The 25,774-nt window shown below is 54.2% G+C and overlaps 2 protein-coding genes and 1 pseudogene across 2 annotated transcripts in view; all 3 read right to left on the reverse strand.

Annotated features, from left to right (window-relative positions):
• Positions 1-805: 805 nt before the first annotated feature.
• BMP8A (bone morphogenetic protein 8a) overlaps positions 806-25,774 on the reverse strand; it is a gene marked incomplete at its 5' end in the record, with an annotated part of 36,278 nt that continues 11,309 nt past the window's right edge. The window contains 6 exons of the mRNA XM_025856359.2: positions 806-3,205; positions 10,818-10,928; positions 11,483-11,562; positions 12,359-12,553; positions 22,779-22,927; positions 23,335-23,524. Of these exons, the coding sequence (XP_025712144.1) occupies positions 3,056-3,205; positions 10,818-10,928; positions 11,483-11,562; positions 12,359-12,553; positions 22,779-22,927; positions 23,335-23,524 (875 nt within the window). The remainder of the gene's footprint in view (positions 3,206-10,817; positions 10,929-11,482; positions 11,563-12,358; positions 12,554-22,778; positions 22,928-23,334; positions 23,525-25,774) is intronic.
• LOC112812354 (importin subunit alpha-1 pseudogene) lies at positions 13,424-15,364 on the reverse strand (annotated as a pseudogene).
• OXCT2 (3-oxoacid CoA-transferase 2) lies at positions 18,813-20,737 on the reverse strand. Its single transcript, XM_025855762.1, is given in 10 exon segments — positions 18,813-18,863; positions 18,866-19,128; positions 19,131-19,346; positions 19,349-19,733; positions 19,736-19,844; positions 19,846-19,909; positions 19,912-20,001; positions 20,004-20,129; positions 20,132-20,565; positions 20,655-20,737. Coding segments are annotated over 10 exon segments (1,821 nt in total).

The raw sequence follows: 25,774 nt of genomic DNA on the forward strand, positions 1-25,774 counted from the left end.
GATCAAGTAGTGCATAGAGTATGATCCTAACTTTGTAAAACAGCCATATATTCTATATAAAAACAGACGTGTGTCAAGAAAAAAGGCTGGAAGGGATTAACAGTGCTTAGCTCTGTGTGCTGGGATTATGCGTATTTGTATTCTGCTTTTTATTTTCAAAAATTTCCCTGGAGCACACGTAATATTTTCTTCAGTGAGGAAAAACTTTTTTTTTTTTTTTAAAGGGCCAAATGCTTGCTCAAGGCTTCCCAGTAAGAAGAGAAATTCTGGAAAGCTCCCCCTTCAGCTTCCTGGAGGTCGCAGGTGGGTGCTGGACTTGGGGAGGGGTTCCTCAGCAGAGGCACCCGGCCGCGTGGCTCACTGTGAGTCCCTGCCGATCCCTGCCGGTCCCTGCAGGCCGGGACTTTCGTGGGCAGGGGATTGTGTAAGTCTCCACCTCCTCCAGAGATAGGACCACATTTAGATTTTTTTTAGGAAAAATGCAGCCTTAAAGTAAACACAGCAACACCTCCTGGGCATGCTCTGGGAGGAGCAGGTGTTAATGGGAAGGCCAACAGGGGAGGTGCGGGTACGCCAATTCACTTAAACTAAGACCACTGATAGATGCTATTCGTTCGGCACCATGCAGACGCAGTGCCAAGTGCTTTCAAGGACGCACCTGATGCCACGATGGCCTTGCAAGGACAGAACAGATACCCCATTCAGAGGAAGAAAAACCTCTCAGACGTGACAAAATGTGGTCAATTTAACAAGAGGCAGAGCCAGGGCGCCTGGGTGGCTCAGTTGGTTAAACAAGAGGCAGAGCCAGGATTCCACGCCAGGTCTCCTGGCTCCAAAACCCACACTGTCCTATTCACAGCCCCCTTTCCTGAGCTATTCTAGGCACTTCTTGAAGCATGTTACCTATATCCCTAAAGAGAGACACAAGAATGGGGCTTTGCATGATGGGCTGGCATCAGGCCAGGGCTGTGCCGTGATGGTGGAGATGCACTGGGGATGAGGTGCACAGAGCAGCCCCCCTACGCGAAGGGCCCCAAACTTGGCTATTCTTCTGTGGCCTCTCTTCCTGGCAGCATTTCCTTTGCTGTCAGCGGGCCTGCGCTGACCACCCTTACTTAGGCTTCTAATGCGCAGCCTTGAAGGGAGCCTGGGCTGCTGGGGCAACCACGTAAACAAGATGGCTGCCCCTTCATTGACGTTGCATCCGTCGTTCTTCTCCAAGGCCTTTTCTGTTTGGTTTCCATTTGGGGGCTGCCTGGATGGCTGGAGGTTCTAGAAGTCTGTCAGAAAGGCCATGACCACTCTACTTTTGGCTTGATTGCACAGAAAGGGATTCAGATCAGACTTACGTACCTGTTCGGCACACCCAATGGGCAAGGCAGTCTGCACCTTTAAAACATTCATTTTACAAGCTTTCCAAAGCATGCCAGGTTATATGGTAGGCGTTGAAGAGACCTAATACATTTGTCAAAAGTTTCCAAACCTCCACTACCCTTGACGTTGGGAGGAGAGAGCTGTTAACTAAGGTCCCCAGATGGCAGGTTTCGTGTCCTGCAGCAGCTGGGCTCAGGCTGTGTCTGGGCTGTGGCAGAGAGGAGAGGGTCAGGGTTTCAGGCCGAGGGAGGAATGTTCCCATATCACTGAAGCTTCAATCAGGAAGGGGCCTTGTCCAGACAGCAAACAGGTCAGTGGCCAACTTGGAACCAGAATACAGGTCTCCTGACACTCCAGCCACTTTGTGCTCCAATCCCTGCCAGCCTGAGGTCAAAGCCCCCGGCTACTAGGGAACTCTCCACCTTGCAGACAGTCTGGGCCCACCCTCCATGTACCCAGGGAGGGTCTCTCCCTCTGCGCTCTCTCCAGAGTCCTGTCCCGGTCCCTGCGGAGGGGCCGCTGTCACACTCGCTGTCCCACCTGCTGTCCCAGGGCCCCTCCTCGGGATGCCGAGTGACTGCTGAGAGGCGCATCCTGGGGCACATGGGGGGGGTGGGCCCCCAAGCTGCTTTGAACAACACAGTATTTCAGGGTTCGGGCAGTGGGACTCTGTGCCAGCAGGTAACTTACGGGCTTAGCAAGTCAGAAATCAAATAAACGCTCCAGCGGCCTGTGGCGGTTTCTGGGACCCTCCCTACCCGGGGCCAGCCTGATTACCGCCTGTCACTCCCCTGGGACGGGGACCTTGTGTCAGGCTCACAGGTCTCGCTCCCGGGCACACAGGGTGGTGCAGACTGATGAACAGGTTCTTAAGCCCTGGGTTCTATCGGACAGTTCCCACCCTGGCCCCAGGCACCGTCTGTGGGTGAAATGGCTGCTCCTTAGTGGGGCAGAAGGGGGACTGGAGTTCACTTCAACTCTGAATGGCTGCTGGGGGTCTGGAGTTGTGTGCCGAGGGTTCTGAGGCCTGTCCGGGTTCAGTGGAAAATCCACCTGGGCTGCTTACTGATGTCGGCCATGGGCGAGGTGCTGCAGAGCCTCACATGGAAAAGCTGGAGGGAACTGGCCGCCCCCAAGGTTATCTGCTCCTGGGGGTGGGCGGGTGGGGTGGTCACAGCTCTTCCCCCCAGGAGGGGAAGACACATGCCATAAAACATCCCTGTCGGCTTCCGTCTTGGTATGAGGCCCATCTGGCTTGTTCTGTTTCTAATGTGCTAACTGCTAGTGGGCCAAGGTCGGAGCCCAGGAATACACGGTTCCAAAAGTGAGTGCATACCCTGGAAAGAGGAAGACTCCTCCTCCCCGCTCGGAGTCCCGCCAGCCGGCCTCACGCTCCAGACGGCCCTCACGTTGGCCTGGAGGGGGCCAAGCACACGTTCTACGGCAGGACTTCTGAGCGGAACCAAGTGCAGTCCGTGTGTGTTGGGCCAGCCGGTCTACCATCCCCCAGGGGAAGGGCGCAGGGGCCCGGGGAGACCCTGGCAGGCTGGGGTGGGCCCTCCCTGCCACCCCACCTGAGCAATGCCGGCATTGCAGGGTTTCCTGCCTCTGGAGAGGGGCCTGACCCAGGGCGGGGGGGGGGGGGCGGGGGGGGGGGGGGGGGGGGCGGCGGGTCAGGGCCTCAGTGGCAGCCGCAGGCCCTGACCACCATGTTGCGGTGCTTGCGCAGGATGACGTTGTTGCTGCTGTCATAGTAGAGCACGGAGGTGGTGCTCAGCTTGGTGGGGGCGCAGCACGCCTTGGGGACCACATCTGGCTTCATCAGGTGCACCTGGCGGGGGGCAGAGGTGTGAACACGTGGCCTTCCCCTGGAACTCCCGCCTGCTCCATCCTCCCCCTGCAGCCCAGGCAGGTGCTCCCGCGGAGACCTGCCCCACCCCGTCCCCCTGCACCCCTGCCCTGCCCCACTGCCCTCAGGGCACACCCGCTGCGCTCAGACGGGACGCCCCAGCACACGGTGTGCCCAGGAGCCCTCCGGGGTCCCCTCTGCTCCTCTCTGTGCTTCTGTGATGTCCCTGCTCATCTCTTGTCCCCGTTGGCCGTTTGCGGTCTGTCTCCCCTCCCAAATGTGGGCCGGTGAATGTTCACAGAACCGGACAAAGCCTAGAACCCTAGGCCCACCCTTGGGGTGTCCAACGCTGTTATTCCTCAAAGCACTTCCCACCCCTGGTAACGAGCTCTAAGGCAGTTTCTGTTCTGGGCAGACCGAGAACAAGGGCACAGAGGCCACGCGTGGTGCCGAGTCACGGGGCTGTCCACGCGGGCCAGGGACCAGGTGCGGGGACCTGCGACCCTCCTAACCGCTGACTGCCAGCAAAGAGCCTGCCTGAGGGAGCGGCCTGTTCTCAGCCTCCCAAAAATAGTTCTCCTGAGCGGCGGCAGGAGGGGGTGGAGAGACAGGGAACATTCCAGTAGACAAACAGCCACGGAATGACACAACAAAGCAGGCCCTCCACCCCAACAGCAACTCTGCCCCCGGACAAGGCTTCCTGTCCCTGGGCTTATCTGCAGACCCCAGGGTTCCCCTGCCCAATGCCGTACCTACTCCTGAGAGCGGCCCTGCCTCCACCCTCCACTGGATGCCCCGACCCCATGTCAGGGGACCACAGCAGCCCCTTACTCGGCCCCCTGCCTGCCCCACCCTCAACCCTGTCCAGCTGCGCAATGCAACCAGACAGATACTTCTAGAGTAAGTCAGACTGTGAGGCTTTGTTGCTAAAACCCTGCACCTGCTTCTCAGTTTACATGGGATTAAGCCCACCCACCTGGCACCTTAAGTGGGACCTCAGGGCCCTGTGGGCCAGCCCCTGACCACCCCCAACCTTACCTTCCTCGCCCCCCACACCTCCCTGCAGCCCGAGCCCACCCAGCCATCTTGACATCAGAGCTGCAGGTGCCCAAGGGCCTGGAGGAGCACGAATCACGTGCATAAAGGACAACCTGGGGACTCATGCAGGTCTCATCACCACTGAGCTCCTCCCAGAAGGTGGCTCCGGGGGGGGGGGGGGGGGCAAACCCCCTTGGGTGGGGGAAAGGCCGGGCCCCCCCCAGGCCAAAGCCCCTGTCAATGATGCGTTTCCTCCCCCCTGGGGGGGGGGGGCCTCACCTTCAACCACCTCTTTACTAGACAAATCGGCTCGGGGAATCCAGTAACTAGGATTCTAGGTAAACATTCTAGAAAGAAATCTCACCCCCAGAATCAGTAACATTTAAAGCACTTAGGAATGGCAGAGTTGGTGGGAGGACCCTGAGCTCGCCTCGTCCCCACGTACAGCTAGATGACATCCGTGTGAATAAGGCAGAACATGACCAGAACCAACTCCACAACTCGAGGCAGAGAAGAGGCCCCATGGAAGAGGCCAGGAAGGGTGGAGGCGTGGCGGAAAGCTCCCCAGGCCTGGCTGCTGTCGGGGGGGTGGGTGGCGGTGGGGGACACTAACCAGGAGCTGCATGGGGAAGGCGAATTCCCAAAACTTTGGGCTTGGAAAACCAGAGGGGCTGAATTTTTTGAGTTCTTACAACCAGCAGGACTTAAAACCTGCAATCTGAAAAAGCAGCAGCCCGGTTCTGGGAGGGCCGAAGGAAATGGAGTCCCCAGCTATGGAGACGGTGGGACAGACAGCCCTCAGAGCTACAACACAGAGGTAGCAGCTGAAGAAACCCTGGGCCGTAGGGAGGGAGTGCTGTTTACCCCTCTCAGAGCGTGGCCCCAGGCGCAGAGATGGTTGGCAGGCGCCATTTCCCTCCCCTGTCCCCCAGCATGTGGAGGCCCCACAACACTCCCACTTACCTTGCCACCCCGCCCCTGCAGCCCCTGCCTGCCTCAGTTCCAGCACCATGGGTCCCCTCCTGCAGAGGACAGTCACGCAAACCTTGCTACCCCTACTTCCCTGCACCCCGAGCTTTGGCAGCTTCGCTCCTCCAGCCAGGCTAGCCTCGCTCCCTGCAGCGGCTGGTCCCCTATTGCAGAGCACCAGCACCCACCCCTTGCAAACAGTGCATAGCCCACCCCCACGTACAATGCAGATCTCGGCTGGAGCCCATTCAAGGTGGTATCCTAAGCATGGCTGTGTGCAAGCAGCCCCAACAGGGCCTTCAAAGAGACTCCTGCCCTGGGAGAGGGAAAGGGGACTCCATGCACCAGTCAGGCTGCGCCCCAGCAGGGGACTGGGGACAGACACCAGTCTCATTACAGGCCCTGCCCACCAACGAAAGCTGCTCAGGGGATAACACAGGAAAAGCACTCTGTGGTCTGGTGCTGTTGCATCTCACAAATGCCTGGTGTGACTCAGCTCAAGCCCACGCGGCCCCAGACTGGCCCTCTAACAGCACAGGGACCAAACACTGCCCACAACAGGCAGACAGAGCCATTGCAGACGACGGGCCTGAAAGAAAAAGTGGCTCAGCCACGACAGGAGGCTGTATGCAACACACAGAGGAGACACCCCATGAGGCACCAGGTCCTGGTGAACGGGGGACACGTGTTGTAGGGCGCTTCAGGACCTCTTCTTCAGAAGGCCACCACTTTTAAGAGCAGGAGACATAGCTGACCTTCCTAACACACAGAAACAGACGCAGAGAGTTAGACAAAATGAAAATACAGAGAAATTTATCCCAAATGAAAGAACAGGACAAAATCACAGCAAGAGACCTAAGGAAAACAGTTAAGTGATATACCTGATATAGGGAATTTAAAGTAACAGTCAAAATGATACTACTTGACAAGAGTCAGAGGACATCAGTGAGACCCTTACCAAAGAGATAAAAAAGGACCAGAGATGAGGAACACAATAAATGACATTTAAAACACACACATACATACACACACACACTAGATAGAATAAATAGTAGGCTAGAGGGCTCAATGAATCAGTGACCTGGAGGACAGAGTAATGGAGTAATCAAGTTCACCAGATAAGAGGGGGAAAATATGCAAATTGAGAGTAGACTTAGAGAACTTGGCAACAGGATCAAGCATATAACATCTGCATTATAGGGATCCCAGAATGAGGAGAGAGAAAAGGGGGCAGAATATTTATTTGAGGAAATAACAGCCGAAGAAACAGAAGGAAGGAAGGAAACAGAAATCCAGATTCAGGAGGTACAGAGATCCTCGAACAAACTCAACCGAAGGAGATGTCCACACCAAGACACACAGTAATCAAAATGGCAAAAAGCAGTGATAAAGAGAATTTTTTAAAGCAGCAAGAGAAAAAAAGAAAAAACAGTTACATACAAGGGAAACCCCATAAGGTTATCAGCTGAGCTTTCAGCAGAAACATTGCAGGCCAGAAGACAGTGGCATGATCTATTCAAGTGTTGAAAGGAAAAAAATCTACAGCCAGGAATACTCTATCCAGCAAGGCTATCACTTAGAATAGAAAGACAGATAAAGAGCTTCCCAGAAAACAAGTTAAAGGAATTCATGAGCACTAAACCAGCCCTACAAGAAGTGTTAAACAGGACTTTTTGAGTGGACAGAAAATACTGTAAGTAAGATTAAGAAAAGCAGCTCAAAAGCAGTAAAAAGAATTTATAAAAATCAGTCAAGGGACTCAGAAAATAAAAGGATGTCAAGCAGGACACCATATACCTAAATGATGAGGTTGGGGGGAGTAAAGAATGGATTCATCTTAAACAACCATCAAATTAATATAGACTGCTCTATGCAGAAAATGTTATGTACAGGGGTGCCTGGGTGGCTCAGTCGTTAAGCGTCTGCCTTCAGCTCAGGTCATGATCCCAGGGTCCTGGGATCGAGCCCTGCATCGGGCTCCCTGCTCCTTGGGAGCCTGCTTCTCCCTCTCCCACTCCCCCTGCTGGTGTTCCCTCTCTCACTGTTGCTCTCTCTGTCAAATAAATAAATAAAATATATTTTTTTAAATATGCAAGTACTTTTTTTTTTAAGATTTTATTTATTTATTTGAGAGAGAGAGAGAATGAGAGATAGAGAGCACGAGAGGGAAGAGGGTCAGAGGGAGAAGCAGACTCCCTGCTGAGCAGGGAGCCCGATGTGGGACTCGATCGCGGGACTCCAGGATCATGACCTGAGCCGAAGGCAGTCGCTTAACCAACTGAGCCACCCAGGTGCCTGAAATAAATAAAATCTTTAAAAAAAAAAAAAAGAAAATGTTATGTACAAACCTAATGGTAAACCACAAATCAAAAACCAGTTATAGGAGGGCAAAAATTAAAGGGAAAGGTATCCAAATATGTAACTAAAGAAATCCAACTAGTCATGACAGAAGAGCGCAAAGGAAGAAAGGAACAGAGAAAAACTACAAAAACAACCGTAACAGAAGTAACAAAATGGTAATATATACATCCCTATCAATAATTACATTGAATGGGGTGCCTGGGCGGCTCAGATGGTTAAGCCTCTGGCTTTGGCTCAGGTCATGATCTCCAGTACGATCCCCGCATTCCACGGTGGGCTCCCAGCTCAGCGGGAATTCTGCTTTTCCCTCTCCCCTTGCTTGTGCTCTTTCTCTCAAATGAATAAATAAAATCTTTAAAAAAAAAGAATTACTTTGAATGTAAATGGACTAAATGCTCCAATCAAAAGTCATAGAGTGATGGAATCGATACAAAACAAAACCCATCTATATGCTGCCTACACAAGAAACTAATTTCAGATCTAAAGACACCAGCAGACTGAAAGTAAAGGGACAGAGAAGCATTTATTATGCAGACATGAAAATAAAGCCAGGACACCAATCCTTATATGGGACAAAATAGACTTTAAAATAAAGGCTGTAGGGGCACCTGGGTGGCCCAGTCGGTTAAGCGTCTGCCTTTGGCTCAGCTCATGATCCCGGGGTCCCGGGATCGAGCCCCGCATTGGGCTCCCTGCTCAGCAGGGAGTCTGCTTCTCCCTCTCCCTCTGCTTCTGCCCCTCCCCCTGCTCATGCTCCCTCTCTCTCTCTAATAAATAAAATCTAAAAAAAAAGAAGATAAAACAATTGTAAATATTTATACACCCAATATGGGAGCACTCAAATACATAAAGCAGTTAATGACAAACATGAAGTAACTGATAATAATACAAAATAGCAGGGACTTTAATACCCCAGTTACAACAATGGATAAATCACCCAAACAAAATCAACAGAAAACTGTGTCTTTGAATGACACATTTGACCAGATGGTTTTAACATATATTCAGAACATTCCATTCTATTTTTTAAATAGATTTTACTTATTTAAGAGAGAGAGAGAGCGCACAAGTAGGGGGAGGGAGAGGCAGGCAACCTGCAGAGCAAAAAGCTCGACGTGGGGCTCCATCCCAGGATCCTGGGATCATGACCTGAGCAGAAGGCAGACGCATAACTGACTGAGCCACCCAGGCGCTCCGCAACATTCCATTCTAAGCAAAATACACATTCTTTACAAGTGCACATGGAGCATTTTCCAGAACATATCACATATTAGGCCACAAAACTAGTCTCAACAAATTAAAAAGATTAGAATCATACCATGCATCTTTTCTAACCATAACACTATGAAACTAGAAACCCACCATAAGAGAGTCTGGAGGAGCTCAAATACATGGAGGTTAAATAACATGCTATCAAACAATGAATGGGTCAATCAACAAATCAAAGAGGACATTTAAGAAATACATGGAAACAAATGAAAATGAAAGCACAATGGTCCCAAATCTTTGGGATGCAGCAAAATCTGTCCTAAGAGGGAAGCTTATATCAATACAGTCCTCCTTAAGAAACAAACAGAAATCTCAAATAACCTAATCTTAAACCTAAAGGAGTTAGAAAAAGAACTAAACCAGCAGAAGGAAGGAAATAATAAAGACTACAGCAGAGATAAATAGAAATGAAAGAAATGGAGGGAAAGGAAAGGAAGGAAGGAAAGAAAAAAAAAAGAAAGGAAAGGAAGGGAAGGCGGGAAGAGAGAGAAAGGGAAGGGAAGAAAGAAACCAGGGCACCTGGCTGGCTCAGTTGGTGGAGCATAGGACTCTTGATATGGGGGTCCTGAGTTTGAACCCCATGTTGGGTGCAGAGATACTTAAAAAACAAACAAAACCAATAGATCAGATCAAGGAAACCAGGAACTCGTTCTTTGAAAAGATCAATAAAACTGATAAACATTTAGTCAGACTCAAAAAAAAGAGAGGACTCAAAATCAGAAGTAAAAGAGGAGAAATACCAACACCACAGAAATATAAAAGATCATAAAAGAATATTATGAAAATTACATGCCAACAAATTGGACAACCTATAAGAAATGAATAAATTCCGAGAAACATAATCTACCAAAACTGAAGCAGGAAGAAATAGAAAAGTTGAACAGACCAATTACCAGCAATGAAATTGAATCAGTAATCAAAAAACTCCGAAGAAACAAAAGTCCAGGACCAGATGGCTTCATAGGTAAATTCTACCAAATATTTAGAGAGGAGTTATTTTTGGAATAGTTTGAGAATAAGTATAAGAGTGGAAGGAAAACTTCCAAATTCATTCTACGAGGCCAGCATTACCCTGATACCAAAACCAGATAAAGGCACCACGAGTAAAGAGAACTATAGGCCAATATTGCTGATGAACATGGATGCAAAATCCTCAACAAGATATCAGCACACTAAATCCAACAATACATTAAAAAATCATTCACGATGATCAAGTAGGATTTACTCCTGGGATGGGACGATTGTTCAATATTCACAAATCAATCTGATACAACAATAAGAGAAAGGACTAAAACCATATAATCATTTCAATAGATTTTTCAGCATTTGAAGGTACCCCAGCCACAGCACTGGAAGCCATACCATCTGGGGAAAGCACAAAGGGCTAAAGAGCCAGGAAAGAGCGCCAACAGGGAGGTGAACAGAAGGGGAGACCGAAGCCCAGCAGCTCAGCTGGGCACACCTGCGCCCCGCCCCACGCACACACGCAGCGGGCGGCTGAATGCACATGTGCGTCACACCCCACAGCCATCTGTGTCCCGGGAGCCAAGCGTGCCCGCGCACACGGTATGTGTGTGTTCAGAGCACATGGGTCCCGGGAGGGATGCACGTCTGCTACGTGTGTGCCGTGTGTCTGACCGCGAGCATGTCTTGTCAGTCTGGGGACCCACATACCGTCCGTGAAGGCCTTGCACATGCTTGTGCAGTGCACAGAGGGGGGCACGCACCAGCAGTCAGGGTAAGTCGGGTATATGTGGGTACAGGCGCAGAGGAGTCTACACATCCAGCGCAGCCATACAGGCACCAGTTTCTGTACTAGCGCCGGCCATCACTGCTCGTGTGTGCAGGGAAGGTTCTGGGCAGAGAGAGCCCCCTGATCCCCAGCAGGGGCTTCCATCCCCCTGGCTGTGCCAAGCCCCTCTCCCCATGGGCCCGGACCGACGGACGCAGTACTGACCAGGGACTGCAGGATGGCGTGGTTGGTGGCGTTCATGCACGAGTCCAGCGGGAAGGAACACTCTCCCTCACAGTAATAGGCCGAGTAGCCTTGGGGGGCAATGACCCAGTCCTGGGGGGGGTAATGGGAGAAGGTGAGTCCCATCCAGACACCCCCTCCTGAGCCCCTGAATCTAGCACCCGGCACAGGATGGCCCCTCCCCCTCCCCCAACCCCAGGCCAGTCAGCCCCCCCAGGGTCCCTCCAGGCAGGCTCCCCCAAGAGGCCGGGCACCGCCGGGAGACCCTCAGGAGGCGGGGCTGGGCACAGCTCTGTCCCCCTCACAGGCAGTCGGCACTGGACAGTGTCCTCCCCACCTGCCCCCACTGCCCAAGTCTCCTAGAGTCGCAGTCCCAGCAGATGCGCACACGCACTGCCCGCCCAGCCTCCCTTTCCCTGTTGCAGATCTGACGTGTTAGGGCTGAGGATTCAGACTATCCTGTTTTCATGGTTGTTACCAAAAAGCACCTTCTCACAGGAAAAGTAAGACATTGTCCCTTCAAAAAACACAGAAGAACCTGATGCATGAGAAAATGAAAGTCACCCATAATTCTACCTCCTCCTGGAGGTATACTTAGAACCTCCGGGTGGGACTGTTATTTAAGAAGGAGGAGAGTCAGAAATTACCAGCCAGCCGAGGTCCTGGAAGCTGACGTAGAGCTCATGCCGCTGGCAAACCTGCCGGCCATTGCCACCATGTACATCATCTGCATGGACAGAAGCAGGTCTTTTCTGGGGTTCCTGCTCAGGCAGCTACCCCTCGGAGCTCCCAGGGCAGGGACACCCCACTGGGCACATGTGTTGAACAAATGAATGAAGTGAAACTAACGCATCTAGTGTCATAAAGCCCATCCTACAGCTCTGCTGGTGCCATGACCCAGCTCGAGAAATATCGATGGCTCCAGGTGTCTCCCGATAGCTACAGAGTAACCCTGCACTCAGCCCAGCCTCCCCTGGCTTCCAGCCTGTGGCCCCCGATGCTCCAGTACACAGCCATGGGACCCTGGGCCATCAGGTGGCTCCTCCCTTTCTGCAGAGACACCTCCTGATCTCACCCCACCTCTCTTGCTGCACCCATTCCACCGGATTGAGTGGCTCCACGGAGGCCAAAGGGCTGACTCCCCGTGGAGGAATGGAGGGCAGGAGGGCAGGGCAGGCCCACCCCTGATCCTGAGGGGCTCAGTCTGGTGGGGAGACCCTCACATAAACAACTGTGGATCCTCGGTCCCCAGGGGAGACCTGAGAGGCACCAGTGCCTCGAGGAAGGGGCACCTGATGCTGACAGAGGCTTCTGGAAAAAGCCCTGGTGAGCCAGGGGAGGGCCGCGAAGGTGCTTCTGGGTGGCAGGGACGGAGAGGGCAGTGGCTGGTCCTCAGGGCACACAAGGCAAAGGAGGGTGTCAGGAAAGTGCTGGAGGGTGAGCACAGGCTTGAAGACGCCCTGGATGGTTCTGTCCCCCGGAGCTGTTCTCGGGCCCAGCCCCAGGCCCGCCCCGGACCTCACCAAAGATCCCTGGGAGTCTGTTCGTGTGTGGCAGCTCATTGGTTTTCTTCGGCGGCCTCCTCTTCAGGGGCCTGGCTGCCCGAGGGGCTCGGACGGGACTGGGGCTCGCCCTGAAAAAAGTGACCAGGAAAGGCTGCTTGGAGCGCGGCGCCCGTCGCCCCAGCAGACCGGCCAGGCCAGGATCCACGCTGTGCCCTGGGACAGAGAGAGGAGAGAGGGCGGTCACTCGCACACAGGGGCCTGGCACGGGGGACAGCGGGGACCCTTCTGCCAGAGCCTGCGCGGGCCCCGGTGCACGGAGGCGGAGGGCCTCAGTCTCCTCAACTGGAGACCCGAGGGAGATGGTCTGAGGGAGACAGGGAGGGAGCCTTGCCAACACAGGGTCATCATTCGTGACAATGGTGAACACTGCCATCCTTGAAGTCCTTTACAGGTTCGAGCGACTCCCACTCGTGACCTCGTGTGTCTCCACAGTAATCTGGACCACATGCTTCACGGAGAAACTTCGGAGCCACACAGTCAGGGTCGCACAGAATGGTGGTTCCCACCCCCGTCTGAGGGCTCTGAGGCCCGAGTTCTCCCACCCCCCAAACTTTTGGGGAACTTGGTGGATTGTTCCCCAATGGATGGGAGCAGCCGCCAGGACGTAGCGAGGGCTTGTTCTACCCACCACTGCCAAGAGTAGGGCCCTAAGTGTCCCCTGATGCCCACAAACAGGACACCGGGGGCAGTGGGGCAGAGACATCCGGACAAAGTCCCAGAGCTGGGGTTCAGCCCACGTCTAATTCCAGACCCCAAGTTCTTACTCACTTAAGGCATTAACTCCAGGTTTGTGGGTCAAAAAAGAGAGAAAAGGCCATGGCCAGGGACCCATGGGGGCCTCTGGCTAGGAAGAGGAGCGCCCGTGAAAATGGGATTTGACCCCGAAGCTGCTTAAAGATGAGGATGTCTTGGGAAACACACTCATGATCCCTGGAAATGTCGAGTCCACCAGTAAAACTAACTTCCTGTACTTCTTTGTATTTCCAAATGACCTCCTAATTTTTTTTTTTTTAAAGAAAAGAGTGGAATTTAATCTTTATTTACAGGACACTGCAAGAGAGGAGATTCTACATAGAAATAAGAAACCCACTGAGGAGGAGCTTCATACAGGTTGTACAGTTTGGAACTGGTCAAGTAGAGTTTTGTTGTAAAAAGTGCTACAATAACAAAACACATTTAAAAAGAGTCCTTAGTAGAGAAACAGTAAGACAAACCTCTACCAAACAGAGTACACAACAAACAACTTTCTGCCTCAGCTGTACAATCTAAAAGTTAAAAGTCCTGGGAGTGCCATCCTGAACTTGGAACGTATAGCCTTCAGAGGTAGTTTCTGGCACAACATTCTGATCTTCCTCTTCCTCTACAGAGAAATACTTCTCAATCAAATTTAATGAAGCTTTGTACACAGACTCATTTTCATGGTTTTGTAGAGCTTCAATTTTGTCCAAACCTCCACATTCTTCAATCATTATACTAAGTTTCTCAGTTTCACCTAGTTTCTCAGCAGCCTGAAAGATGTTTGAAATGGCATCCAGAATAACCAGAATAATTTTGGTGTCTTTTGCAGTTAAGAGGTTCATCAATGGTTCTATTATGCCACAATGACGAGGTATACAATCTGTTCAACTGTCCCACCACTTGTATAGTTGGTCACAGCCCAGGCAGCTTCCTTTTGTGTCTTAAAGTCTGCCTTAGAGAGAACACCAATGAGGAATGGGACTAATCCATGATTCACAACTTGCTGTATCTGGTCCTGGTGACCAGCTGTAATGTTTGACATTGTCCATGTAGCTTACTTCTGAATATTAGTTTTGGGGTTCGTTAGGAGGCTGGGAAAAACAGCAAGTGCTCCTGCATCTATTACAACCTGAGTCTGTTCATCTGTCCCAGTAACGATATTTCCTATGGCTCTTAGTGCAGGAGTCACAATGGGCAATTCAGTAGCTCCTAGAAGCTTCACAAGCTGGGGCACAACTCCTGTTTTCACAACCATTTCAATCCGTTCATTTGGACCATGAGTAAGGTAGGAAATGGCCCAGCAGGTATCTGCCAATACTTCTGGATCATCATGATGCAGAAGACGAACTAAGGTAGGAAGAATCTGCTCAACAGCATCTAATGGGGGTGCAGGATTCTTGTTTCGACAAAGGTTTGAAAGTGTCCAAGTAAGGTTACGTAAGTAACCACATGCTAAAGATGACATATCAGGAACTGCAAGGAGAGCCAATAGTGGGTCAACTGCACCATACTTGATAATCAAGTCTTGAAAAACTGAACCATCACCTGCAATGTTTCCTAGAGCCCATACACAGCTTGTTCACTGATGTGGGCATGGGAAGATGCCAACAGAGAAATGAATGCTGGGATAGCACCTCCATCTACCACAGCCTTGGTCTGTTCTGACGTCCCAGAAGCAATGTTAGTGACAGCCCAAGCAGATTCAAACTGAATGGGACTACAATCAGTTCTGCCCAAGAAGGACACAAATTTTGGAATCAAACCAGCCCAGATTATGTTGTCCATGGGGGGCTGTTTTTCCCTAGAAAGCAGTTTCCTAGCAGCTTGAGTAGCCTGGAGCTGGCTTTCCAGATTGTTGTTATTTATGCCTTTGACAATGTCATCAACAGACCAATTTACAGTGCCCTGGTTGTTGCGGTTTTCCTGTAGTGGAGAGGTAGCATCATCAGGAAACGAGCTTATGTTTCTCCTTTTCAGCATCTGGTCATCCTTCTTAGCTTTCCTTAGCTCCACGTTAACTTCTATTCGGTGCTGTCTCATTTCTGTACTGTCTTTCCCCTTGTTCTTGAATCTGTTAAGGTGAGCAGCTGGTGAATTAGCATTCTCGTTGGTGGACATGGTTATGAGACAAAGGGAGAAAGCTACACAGCCGGCTCAGGCTTCCACAGGAGGCGGTCCGGGGCGCGCAAGCCGCACGACAGCTGCCCTCAAAACGTCCACCACGGATCACCCCAAAGACGGTGTGACCTCCTGATTTTTTAAAGATTTATTTGAGGGGAGTGAGGGGCAGAGGGTGACGGAGAGAGAATCTCAAGCAGATTCCACGTTGAGCTCAGAGACCAACGCAGGGCTCGATCCCATGACCCTGAGATCATGACCTGGGCCGAAACCAAGAGTGGGCCGTTCAACTGACTGAGCCACCCAGGCTCCCTGCCTCCTGATTTTTTAATTGTCAAAGTAATACAATAGCAACTGTGACATTTGAGGAAAGAAAAACATCACTCAGAAATCTCTCCACGCTCCAACACAGCATTTTCATTTTTCTGGAATATTTTCACATCAGTTGAAGTTTTACACAATGGTGACCATAAGTGTCTGTATCTTTTCCAACTTTTTCACACAAACATGTTCACTGCTGTTAAAATGTCTCCACTATGAGCATTTCAAATGTATAAAATTCCTTTGAGAAAATACCGCATAGTACTTAGATATTAGCTTCGCTTTAAACACGTTAGTTATTTCCCAGCTTTCTCTGTAAAGACGAGAACGCCGCAGACCCCTTCATGTTCTCTTCCTGTGGAATTTTCTTAAACGACGGAGAGGATTAGTAACTCAATTTTATGTTTCGTAACACACAGAGCCACTGTTCCCCTTCAGTGTCCATGTCCCCTCAGTGTGGCCACCCTGACGCATGCACGCACACGTGTGTATAGAAACACATGCGTTTATCTTACGGTATACAGACGCCCACATGTACAAATACCTATGTTTGCTCCGTTAGCGGGTCTACTATGATTCACTGGGACACACCACAGGTCAAGGACACTGCCCGTCCCACCCACAGTCCTGCTCGGCTGGTAAAGGTCAGCCCTTAAACAGCTGTGCTGTAGGCCCGTGTCCTTGGGCCAAGTTGACTGAAGACAAGTCAATCCAGAGACTAAACTCTGACCTATGACGTCACCTGCCACACACAAATGCACTGGACCCATCGGAGGCTCCACTGGGGAACGATCCTGCTGGGACAGGAGGTCGTCAGCTGCAGGAGCGGACCCTGGGAGGAGCCCAGAGAGAAGCCACTCGGGAGAGTTTGGGTCATAGCAAGTCAGTCATGAGGAAGCAGCAACCTATGAGGACCCCGAGCCACGAGCCACATACAAGCCCTGTGAGCAGAGCGACAAGGCCAGTGAGGCCATGAGGAGGACAGAGTGGATGGGAGCAGGAGGGTGACTGTCGTCCACAGGGCGCTGGAGTGCAACACCATGACACTGGGCTGGGCAGCCCTCCACCCCTGCGGGTGCCGCTGCCCCACCCCTGTTCCCCGGAGAGAACCGTCCACCGAGGAGCCAGGGAGGGCGATCTGTCACCTGAGGCAGTGTTCACTGTTCGCTCTCCTTGTGCACCCGTCTGATCAAGGATCTTGCTGGGGTCTCCCAGGGGCAGAGAGAAGGGGCTGCAGGGAAGACCCGAGCGGTCTAGGGGGTGGGGCCCGAGGCTGCCCGGCTCTGGAAGGCTGCTTTCTAGAAAGGCAGAGGTGGGCGTCTCTGGGGCCCAGGGTCCCTGGCTCTATACCTGACCCTGTGGGGTGCTGGCAGGCATGCCGTCCCCTTTGCACCTGATGGGGTATGTGCAGCCATGCCTTGAGAATGTGGGCCACACTGTGGCCTCTCCCCTTCACCCCAGATGGAACATGCTGCTTCTCTGGGCCAGGGGGGACCCATGAAACCTCCAGCCTCACCCCACTTCTCAGTCTGCTCCATCAGTGCCCAGAGGTCTTGGCAGCTCACCTGCCACATCCTGTGCCAGGGCAGGTGGTCAAGGCCCAACTCACACCCCCACCCAACTGGGCCAGGTCAAGATCACTCCCGCCTCTCCCCCAGGCCTCCCCTTGCTCTGGGCACCACCTGACTTTTCCCCACAGACCCGGCCCCACCTCAGCCTGCGGCCATGGGTGTGACCCTGGTGCCACGCTGAAGGACCATCAGGGTGCCTGGCTGAACCCTCGGAGAGTCCAGCTGTGGACCCGGTCTGCCTTTGTCCCTGCTGCTAGGTTACTTCAGCCCATGAGAAGGAGGGACTCACCCCTCCTCCTGCTTCCTACGTCTTATGCACCTCTCACTCTCTGCTCCTGGAAGCTCTGCCTGCCCCACGCTGGGAAATGACACCCAGGGCCGATCAGGGCCGCTCCCCAGAAGCCCCAGAAGGCGCCCCGCTATCCATCCACTTGATGACTTCCATTCCACCCCCAACCTGGTCATGGTCCCTGGCCACTTACCCCCAAGCCCCAGGCTGCCCCCTCAGGGAGCGGTGTCTCCATCCCTCCATTCCAGGACCTGGCCCTTCCTTCAGGGTGAGGCCCCAAGGAGGCCCCTCTGAAAGGCCTTCCTTCACAGCTAGAATCTCCAGTTCCTGCCCACGTGCTCCTGATGGTTGTGTGCCCCTCGAGAGCTACACTGAGAGCGTGCGTCGTGCTCCGTGTCAGGCTTTGTTTTTACCATCACACACACGCACACATTTGGACATGCACATGGGTGCACGGGCACGTGTGCACACATGCACACATAACTCATTTGGTTCTTTAAAGGCTGTGACACTGTGGGTTCAGGATGAAACACCTCACAGCCTCTCCTGTATTATAACAGAGTAGTGACAACAGGCCAGTGTAGGGCTCCACAACAGGCAGAAAGGGTCTGAGTGTCCTGGGGGACACAGGAACCCATGTCTGAAGATGAGAAAACCCATTAAGTCCGTCTTGGTTTCTAGAACCCCTCCTACCACAAGCCGCCACCTTTGACAGCACATGGGAGACTGTTTATCTACAGAGGAACCTCTCTCCCTGCCTGTCACTGTGTTACCAGTGCTCTGGCCCAGCTAGACAGCCTTGCTGTCCTTCCAGACACATCTATTTAGCCATGAGAAGGAGGCCGTGCAGGGAGGAAGAGAGGAGGCTACAGAATTTAGCCCCAAGATGGAAGGCCCAAGAGGAAAAGTCAGAGGGGCCACAGGAAGACAAGCACATGCAGACAGCATTCCTCCGGTCACGGTGCATGTTTGGCTTGTATATTTTTCACGGTGCTGGCAAAGTGGAGCCTTGGGTGTACGGAGGTGGTCACGTCTTCCTCCCACATTTCATGGCTCATTCACGAGGGAAGGCCCTTCCGTGAAAGCCATCCTGTGGGTTCATCCGAGCTGCAGAGAATTTCATGTAAACAGCACAGTGAGGAGGGTGTCCGCATGCCCGACGATGGTACCAGACCGATCTCAGGATGCACAGAACACAGAAGATAAACGGCTACATTCTCCTTTGGTTTTTAATAAAGCCATATCCCTCTTGAGAGAATGGTCTGTCTGGCGGTAGGAAAGGTGGTCAGGCGGCCAGCACCTCGGATAGAAGTGATCACACCTCCTGTGGGTTCCAGTAAAACCCACCCTCTGGGACCAGGCCTTCCTTCCCCGCTCAGGCTGCCAGGGGCTGCGTGGGTCTAAGGGTCGGTGACACGGCGAAGGGGGGCTGCCCGTGCTCTTTTTGATGTCATCCTCCGTCAGGCTGTCCCAGAGCTCCATCCGTGTCAGGCCTCTCTTGTGCATGTCATCGAACCCGGCCTTCTCGGGGATGATTCGGTCCACACAGCACTTCCCGGTCAGTGGCATGGTGCATTTCTCCACGATTTTGGGATCCTTGTCCTTGGTGCAGTGTTGCATGGTGACCACCACTCTGGTCTTGACGCTGGACCCCAAATCCATGGCTCCCCCTGTGCCTTTCACCTTCTTTCTGGGATCATCCAGTTAGCCAGGTCACCGTACTGGGAAACCTGCATGACTCCCATCATGGTGAGGTGGGGATGTCCCCCTCAAATTATGGCAGACGAGTCATGGCAGGAGAAAAAACAGCTCCTGGGGAAAACGGTGACCGTCTGCTCGTCCGCATTGATGAGATCCGCATCCACCTCCTCTTTTAATGGAAACAGACCCAAGCCCAGGATCCCATTTCACTGTGAAGATGAACAGTTATATCAGGGCTGACGTAGTTGCTGGCCAGGAGAGGGGATCCTATGCCCAAATCGGTGTACATGCCATCCTCAAATTCAAGAGCTGCCCGCGTGATGATCCGGGCCTTGAGGTCACCCACAGACTTGGCTTTTTCACCTTCCTCTGTCCACATGGTTAGACACTCAATTCTATTCTCATATTTTTCCCTCTGGATTACAGAGTCCACATCAATGTTAGGAATGTGGACGTCTTTGCGGGCAAATGTCCCCACATCCACAATGTCTTCACCTCCACCAGAGGTTTCTGCTGCTTTGCACATGGGCACGTTGAAATTCCTGGCGCTTCTTCTGAAGATGATGTTCCCTGCGCAGTCGGCCTTCCACCCTTTTTCACCAAAGCAAAACGGGCCGAGCTGGCCTGCTCCAGAAGATAGTGGTCCCTGTGAAACTCCCTCACCTCTTGGGGCTGGCTCATGATGACCGCGTGGCTGTCAGCCGCTGGCGCCTCCCTCCTGCGCCAGGATCCCGTAGGCCATGGGCGTGTAGAATGAGGGCACCCCGGCGCACCCGCACGGATGTGATCGGCCAGGGTGCCCTGGGGCAGCAGCTCCGGCTCCAGCTCACCCGACAGGTAGTGGTGCCCGCACAGCACATTCCCCCCACATGGGAGCTAATGATGCGGGGGATCTGCTTGGTCTCCAGTAAAAGGCCCAGCCCAAAGTTGTCCACTGCCACGTTGCTGCTGACCATGGTCAAGTCCTTGACGCACATCTCCAGTAGCACCTTATCAGATTCTCTGGAATCCTGCAGAGCCCAAAGCCGCCGACCATGATCTTGGTCCTGTTGGAGATATCTTTTACGGCCTCCATGGGATCCACGTAGAATTTGGTGTGGGCACGAGCGCTGGTGGCCAGGACATGCACACCACCCTGGGCCTCAGCCAGCGCGGGCCCTGAAAGGCCGGCAGGGACGCAGCGCCCAAGAACCATCACCAGCCGTCGGAGGGCCGCCAACGTGCGCTCCGCCTCCGGGCTCCGGACCCAGTGGGGACAGACCACTGTAGCCACCATGTCCAGAGCAGGGAGGGCATGCGAGGCCGTGACGCAGGGACCAGGTGGCCCCCCACAGCCTGGCCTCTCCAAGCTCCGAGGGGCTCCAGAGCGCCACACCTCCCGGCCCAGGGGACCCAAACCCTGCGACCGGATGGGGAAGGAGCAGTGCCTGCAGAGGCCCCATGGCAGCGTCACTGAGGGGAAGACCGACCCTGGGCGCAGGGGTTGACAGGAAGGCCACTGTCTCCAGCTCCAAACCCCGTGGGTGGGAAGGATAGATCCTCCGCATAACCCTTCTGCGCAGCCTTCTCCATGTGGGAGACCCCAGGGTTCTGGGCCATCCCCTTCCTTCTCCACTGACACCTCCTGCCCGGGTGACCTGCTCAGTTCCCATGGCTCTCAAGCCACCTAGATGTCAGCGCTTCCCACACCTGTGCCCCAGCAGTCACCTGTCCAAGCTGACATTCCATCTGGACGTCAACCAGGGCTCTCAATAACATTGTGGCCAAAAAAGGACTCTTGGCTTGCTCTCTCAAGTCCTCCCCTCCTCTACTTTTACTTGGGCAGGAAAAAAAAAGGTTCTACTAAAAATGGCCACTGGCTCAGGGTGCCTGGGTGGCTCAGTCGTTAAGCATCTGCCTTTGGCTCAGGTCATGATCCCAGGGTCCTGGGATCGAGCCCCGCATCAGGCTCCCTGCTCGGTGGGAAGCCTGCTTTTCCCTCTCCCATTCCCCCTGCTTGTGTTCCCTCTCTCGCTGTCTCTCAAATAAATAAATAAAATCTTTTTAAAAAAAAATGGTCACTGGCTCAATCCACGTTTTCCATGATTCCTCCACTACCCACTTTTCTCCATTTCTGCTATCAACAAGCACCTCCCCACTCTCCCCTGCAGGCTGTGTGGCTCCCGGGCCTCTCTGACTTCGCTCTCGCCCCCACCCCAGACTACTGTCCCTGCTGATGTCAGGGGGCACGGCCTTTGTTGGATACATATGCTAAGTTTTTATTTTACAATAGTTGACATTTACAACAGAAAAACTGCAAGGACAGTACAGAGTTCCCAGACACCGAGGGCCAGTTTTTCCAGGAAATGTTAACATTGAAGTGAGCACCGGACACTCGTCACAACTAATGAACCAACACTGGTGTCTGATGATAAACTTAACAGATGTATTCGGATCTCACGGGTCTTCCCCAATGTCCTTTTTCTCCTCCAGCGTCCCATCCGGGATCCCACATTCCGTTGCTACAACTGCTTAGGCTCCTCTGGGCTGTTACAGTATCTCAGACTTTCTTTGTATTTGATGACCTGGACAGTTCTGAGAAGTCTTGTCAGGCATTCTGTAGCATGTCCTTCAATTTGGGTTTGTCTGATGTTTTCCTCATGGTTAGATGGGGTTTTGGGGGGAAGATGACGAGATGAAGGGCCCTTCCCACCCCATCATGTCCACGGGGACGCAGCATGTACAGGGCATTCATATGAGCCTTGATCACCTGAGGTCGTGCGGTCAGCTCTCTCCTCCGTGAACTTACCTCCCCCACCCCGTCCCCACTGTACTTTTGGGGAGCATAAGTCACTACGTGTAGTCACATGGGGGGTGAGTGTTGCCCTCCTTGAGGGGTGGCTCAGAGGGCTCTTTTCTAGAAACCTGACTCGGATCCTGACATCCTCCGTTGCTACGCACTACACGGAGCTACCCTCAGCACTCCGACACCGGGCCCGGGCTCACCCACACTCAGAGTGTGCCCCCGCAGCTCTCAGTCTCCTCTGCCACCTCGCCCTGGCCTGCCCAGCTCCAGCCACGGCGGCCCCTTGCTGTAGCTCAGATCCACCCATCCTGTGCCCACCTTTGCCCTCTCCCTCCCCACTGCCTACCATGAAGGAGGCTCTCCCCCAGCTACCTGGGGAATGAACGAAGGTGTGAATCCTCTTCCTACAGAGGAGGACACTGAGGGTTAGAAGGTAAGTATCCTGCCAAGGTCACTGGGTTAGAGTGCTGCCGAGCTGGGATTCAAACCCAGGCCTCCCTCTCTGATCCGAGTCTGAGGGTGTAACCATCTCCCCTCGGCCCTGCCCGGTACAGAAACACCCCACATACACAGCTGCTCTTGGGGAGGGACAATGCGGACTCCCTCTTAGTGACTGAAATGTTGGTTCTGCAAAAGGAGAGGAGGGAGACCGCCGTGGTAGGGGGCCTCCTGCTATGGGAACCTCGCCCTCTGCACCCCACTGAGCCCCCAAAGTGGGTAGGGGGTTATCGCTCCAGCCCCTGGGCTGACAGAGGCCAGGCCTCCAGGGCCAAATGAGGGGGCTGTCGCTGGCTCTGCGCCAGCAGCGTGGAGGAGCCCCCAGGAGAAGGCCTGCTGCGCAACCCTGAGCCTTACCGTCTTCAGTCTCTACATAGAGGCGGAGCCCCAGGTCCTTGTTCCGGCTCAACAACCAGCGGTCACTGGCCGTTGTCACGTCCAGCACCAGCCAGCCCTCGTCCCCAGCTCGGAGCGTCTGAAGATCCAAAAAGAACAAGTCAGACTCCCTGTGGACACGAAAAAACAATTAACTGAGGGCCGGCACAGCTGCCTTTGTTTCCAGTGCCCGCCTGGGGGAGCACGTGTGGGGCACCTACCCCGCCTGGCTCGGCCTGGGCGCCCCGTGTGCCTTCTCTCACTGTGTCTACTGTACAAAGGTGTTACTGTGCCCAGTACAGATGTGGAAACTGAGTCCCGGGAACTCAGTGACCCGCCCAAGGTCCCACAGCCAGGACAGCAGGGCATGGAGTGAGGCAGAACCGATGCTGGGCCTCTCCCCGCAGTGACACAAGGCCTCGGTCAAGTATCCTTCTGCCTCTGAGGGTGTGCTCCCCAGGGAGCTCCCCTTCTGTCCTCTGGGAAGTGTCCCCTCCCCGGCCAGGCTTCCTCGGGGGGCGGGGTGCAGGGTAGGCACCTGTTGGACTGCTCCCTGACCACCTGGAACATGCTGACGTGCAGGGTCCTGTTGAGCAGATGGGCGTTGGCCAGCTTGTAAATCCGGAACTCGGCAGCCGTGACCGCCTCGCCCTCCGGGATCTGGGCCAGGTCGAAGCTGAACTCCTTCCAGTGGGGCTCCTGGTGGCGCAGGGTGCGGTCACGCTCCACTACAAGACAGAGTGGGGCCACCGGTCACTAATGCTCTGGGCAGAACCAGGGGGGAGCTGGGGGCCAAGGCAGCCTGGGTGGGGATGGCTCCGTCCTCTGCAAAGGGGCTTGCTCCCAGGCTCTGCCTCCTGGGTGCTGAGAGGGTGCGGCAGGGCCGTGTGCTGAGGTGTCCAGCACAGGGCCCGGCACACCGTGGTGTCAGCAAGAGCAGCCTCCCGCTTCTGGCCCCCAAGCCCCAAACCCAGCCTGCCCCACCCATCCCCTGCTGGCTCTGGGACCCAAGGATGAGGCAGAGGGCAGGTCCCTCCTCTGGGAAGATTGACATCAGACCCAAGGCAGAAACGGGCCACGGGGGTGGGCAGGGACAGAACCGAGTACAGTCTGAGGCCAGGGCTGTCCAGAGTCTGCCAATGTGTCTGCTCAGGATCCTGGGGGAGAGGAAGCATTTGCAGCTGACACTGGGGCTGGGCCTCGAGGGGTGAGAGTGGATGTGCCCCCATATCAAGGGAGGACGCTGCAGAGGAAGGGCCAGCCTGAACAAAGGTCTAGGGTTGAGGAACAGATGGCACAGGCAGGGGAAACAACAGCCATAAAGACAGCAAAAGGTGAAAGGATGGCAGGTTCTGTTTGGGGACAAAGTGGAGGAGGAAGGAGGTCAGAGGGAGACTTGGAAAGGAATAAGAAGGAGCAAGGTAGCAGTGACAGCACCTGGTGACACCTGGTCAGGTCCCACGGAAGCTGGACGATCCCGTGATGGGGTGCGATCTGAGCAGGCTTCCCAGGGGAGGTGCCACCTGAACTGGCCTTGAAGGATGGGACAGAGTCCTCTGGGGGGGGCGGAGAAGGTGGCAGGGAAGCCATTCTAGGCAGAGGGGACCTCGGAGGCACAGGTGTGCAGTGCGGGGGCATCCACAGATCACCGCTGTGGGGGACTGGGGGGGAGTCTGGCTGTGGTCTGACTCTGGAGAGCGGAATTCCGGCCTAGGAGCGCGGGCTGTGCCTCTGGCCAGTGGGGTTTAGGGTTCTGGGCAGCAGGGGCGCGATGTGGTTTTGGGGGGTGGAGGATAGGCGCGGAGGGGAAGATGATGCACAGGCTGGAGGGGGAGCTGAGGCGGGCCGGTGGCCGGGCCGGTCTGTCTGGGCAGGAGGCTGGGGTGGCGAATCAATCCCACATTTCCCCCACTGCCCGGAAACGCCCAGGACAATATATTTAGTACCATCTCACTTTAGCCTCCTGTCACTTTCAAACGCCACAAATCTGTGTTTCCGGAAAGCAGGGGCGGGAGCCGCCCAGCACCTTCCCCAAAACCCAACACTGAGATTTTAATTACATGTTTGTGAGTCTTTTTAAAAACTCTCTCTGGCTACTGGGCTCAGTGACCACAAGTCACCAGGCTGGTGGCGGAGGCGGATGTGGGGAGCGCTTCCTGTCCTCGCAGTGGGGACCGGGTCCAGCGAGGAACAGGCAAACAGCTGGGCTGGGCGGGGCCGGTGGACACACGCGCTGACAGGAGGAGGTGGGCTTTTCCTCCCCAGACCGCCGAGGAGAAATAGAACGTCCATGCGCTGACCAGGTGCTGGACACGCAGCGCATGCGCAGCCGGGAGCCAGGCTGCTGGGGAGGCAGTGTCGCGGGTGGGAGCCGTGTCCTCCCGCGCACGCGCAGAGAGCATGGGGGGGGGGCTCTGGACCCGCACCCAGGGACACGTGCCATGAATACTGACACACACGTCCCCCTCCTCCCTACAGACACACTCCCACTCGCACAGCTTTGGTGACAATTTCTGTGGATTCAGGGGCCGCACAGACCACCTCTGTTCCGTGGCCGTGTAAGAATCCCGGATGTGCAGGACACCATAGGTCTAGGCTGGTGACTGTGACAGGGTTTGGCCCAGAGCATGAAGAAGAGTGGCTCAGAGCACAGAACACGGATCCGCACACATGGATCTGCTCCCAAGGCTGTGGGGCTGATGGGCCGGTAGTGGGGCCGCGGGCAATCTCTGTCTGCAGGTCTGCCGCTGATTTCCTGTCGGATCTGGGGGCCGAGGGAACAACCCACCAACCCGCCATCTCCACGGGAGGACCACGCTCTGCGGCCTCCCTCCCTTGCTGACCTGGGGGGCCCACGTGCGTGGGGTCAGGAGAGCCCTGTGCACCTGAACTGACCCCGGGTCCAAGCTTACCCCCTGTGGGTTTGTGAACTCGATGAGCCACCCAGTAGAGCTCAGCACAGGAAACTACCCATCCTG

Source organism: Callorhinus ursinus, unplaced genomic scaffold, assembly GCF_003265705.2.
Source record: "Callorhinus ursinus isolate GAN/ISIS: 27379988/994484 unplaced genomic scaffold, GSC_fseal_2.0 scaffold18, whole genome shotgun sequence".
In the NCBI taxonomy this organism is placed as follows: Eukaryota; Metazoa; Chordata; class Mammalia; order Carnivora; family Otariidae; genus Callorhinus; species Callorhinus ursinus.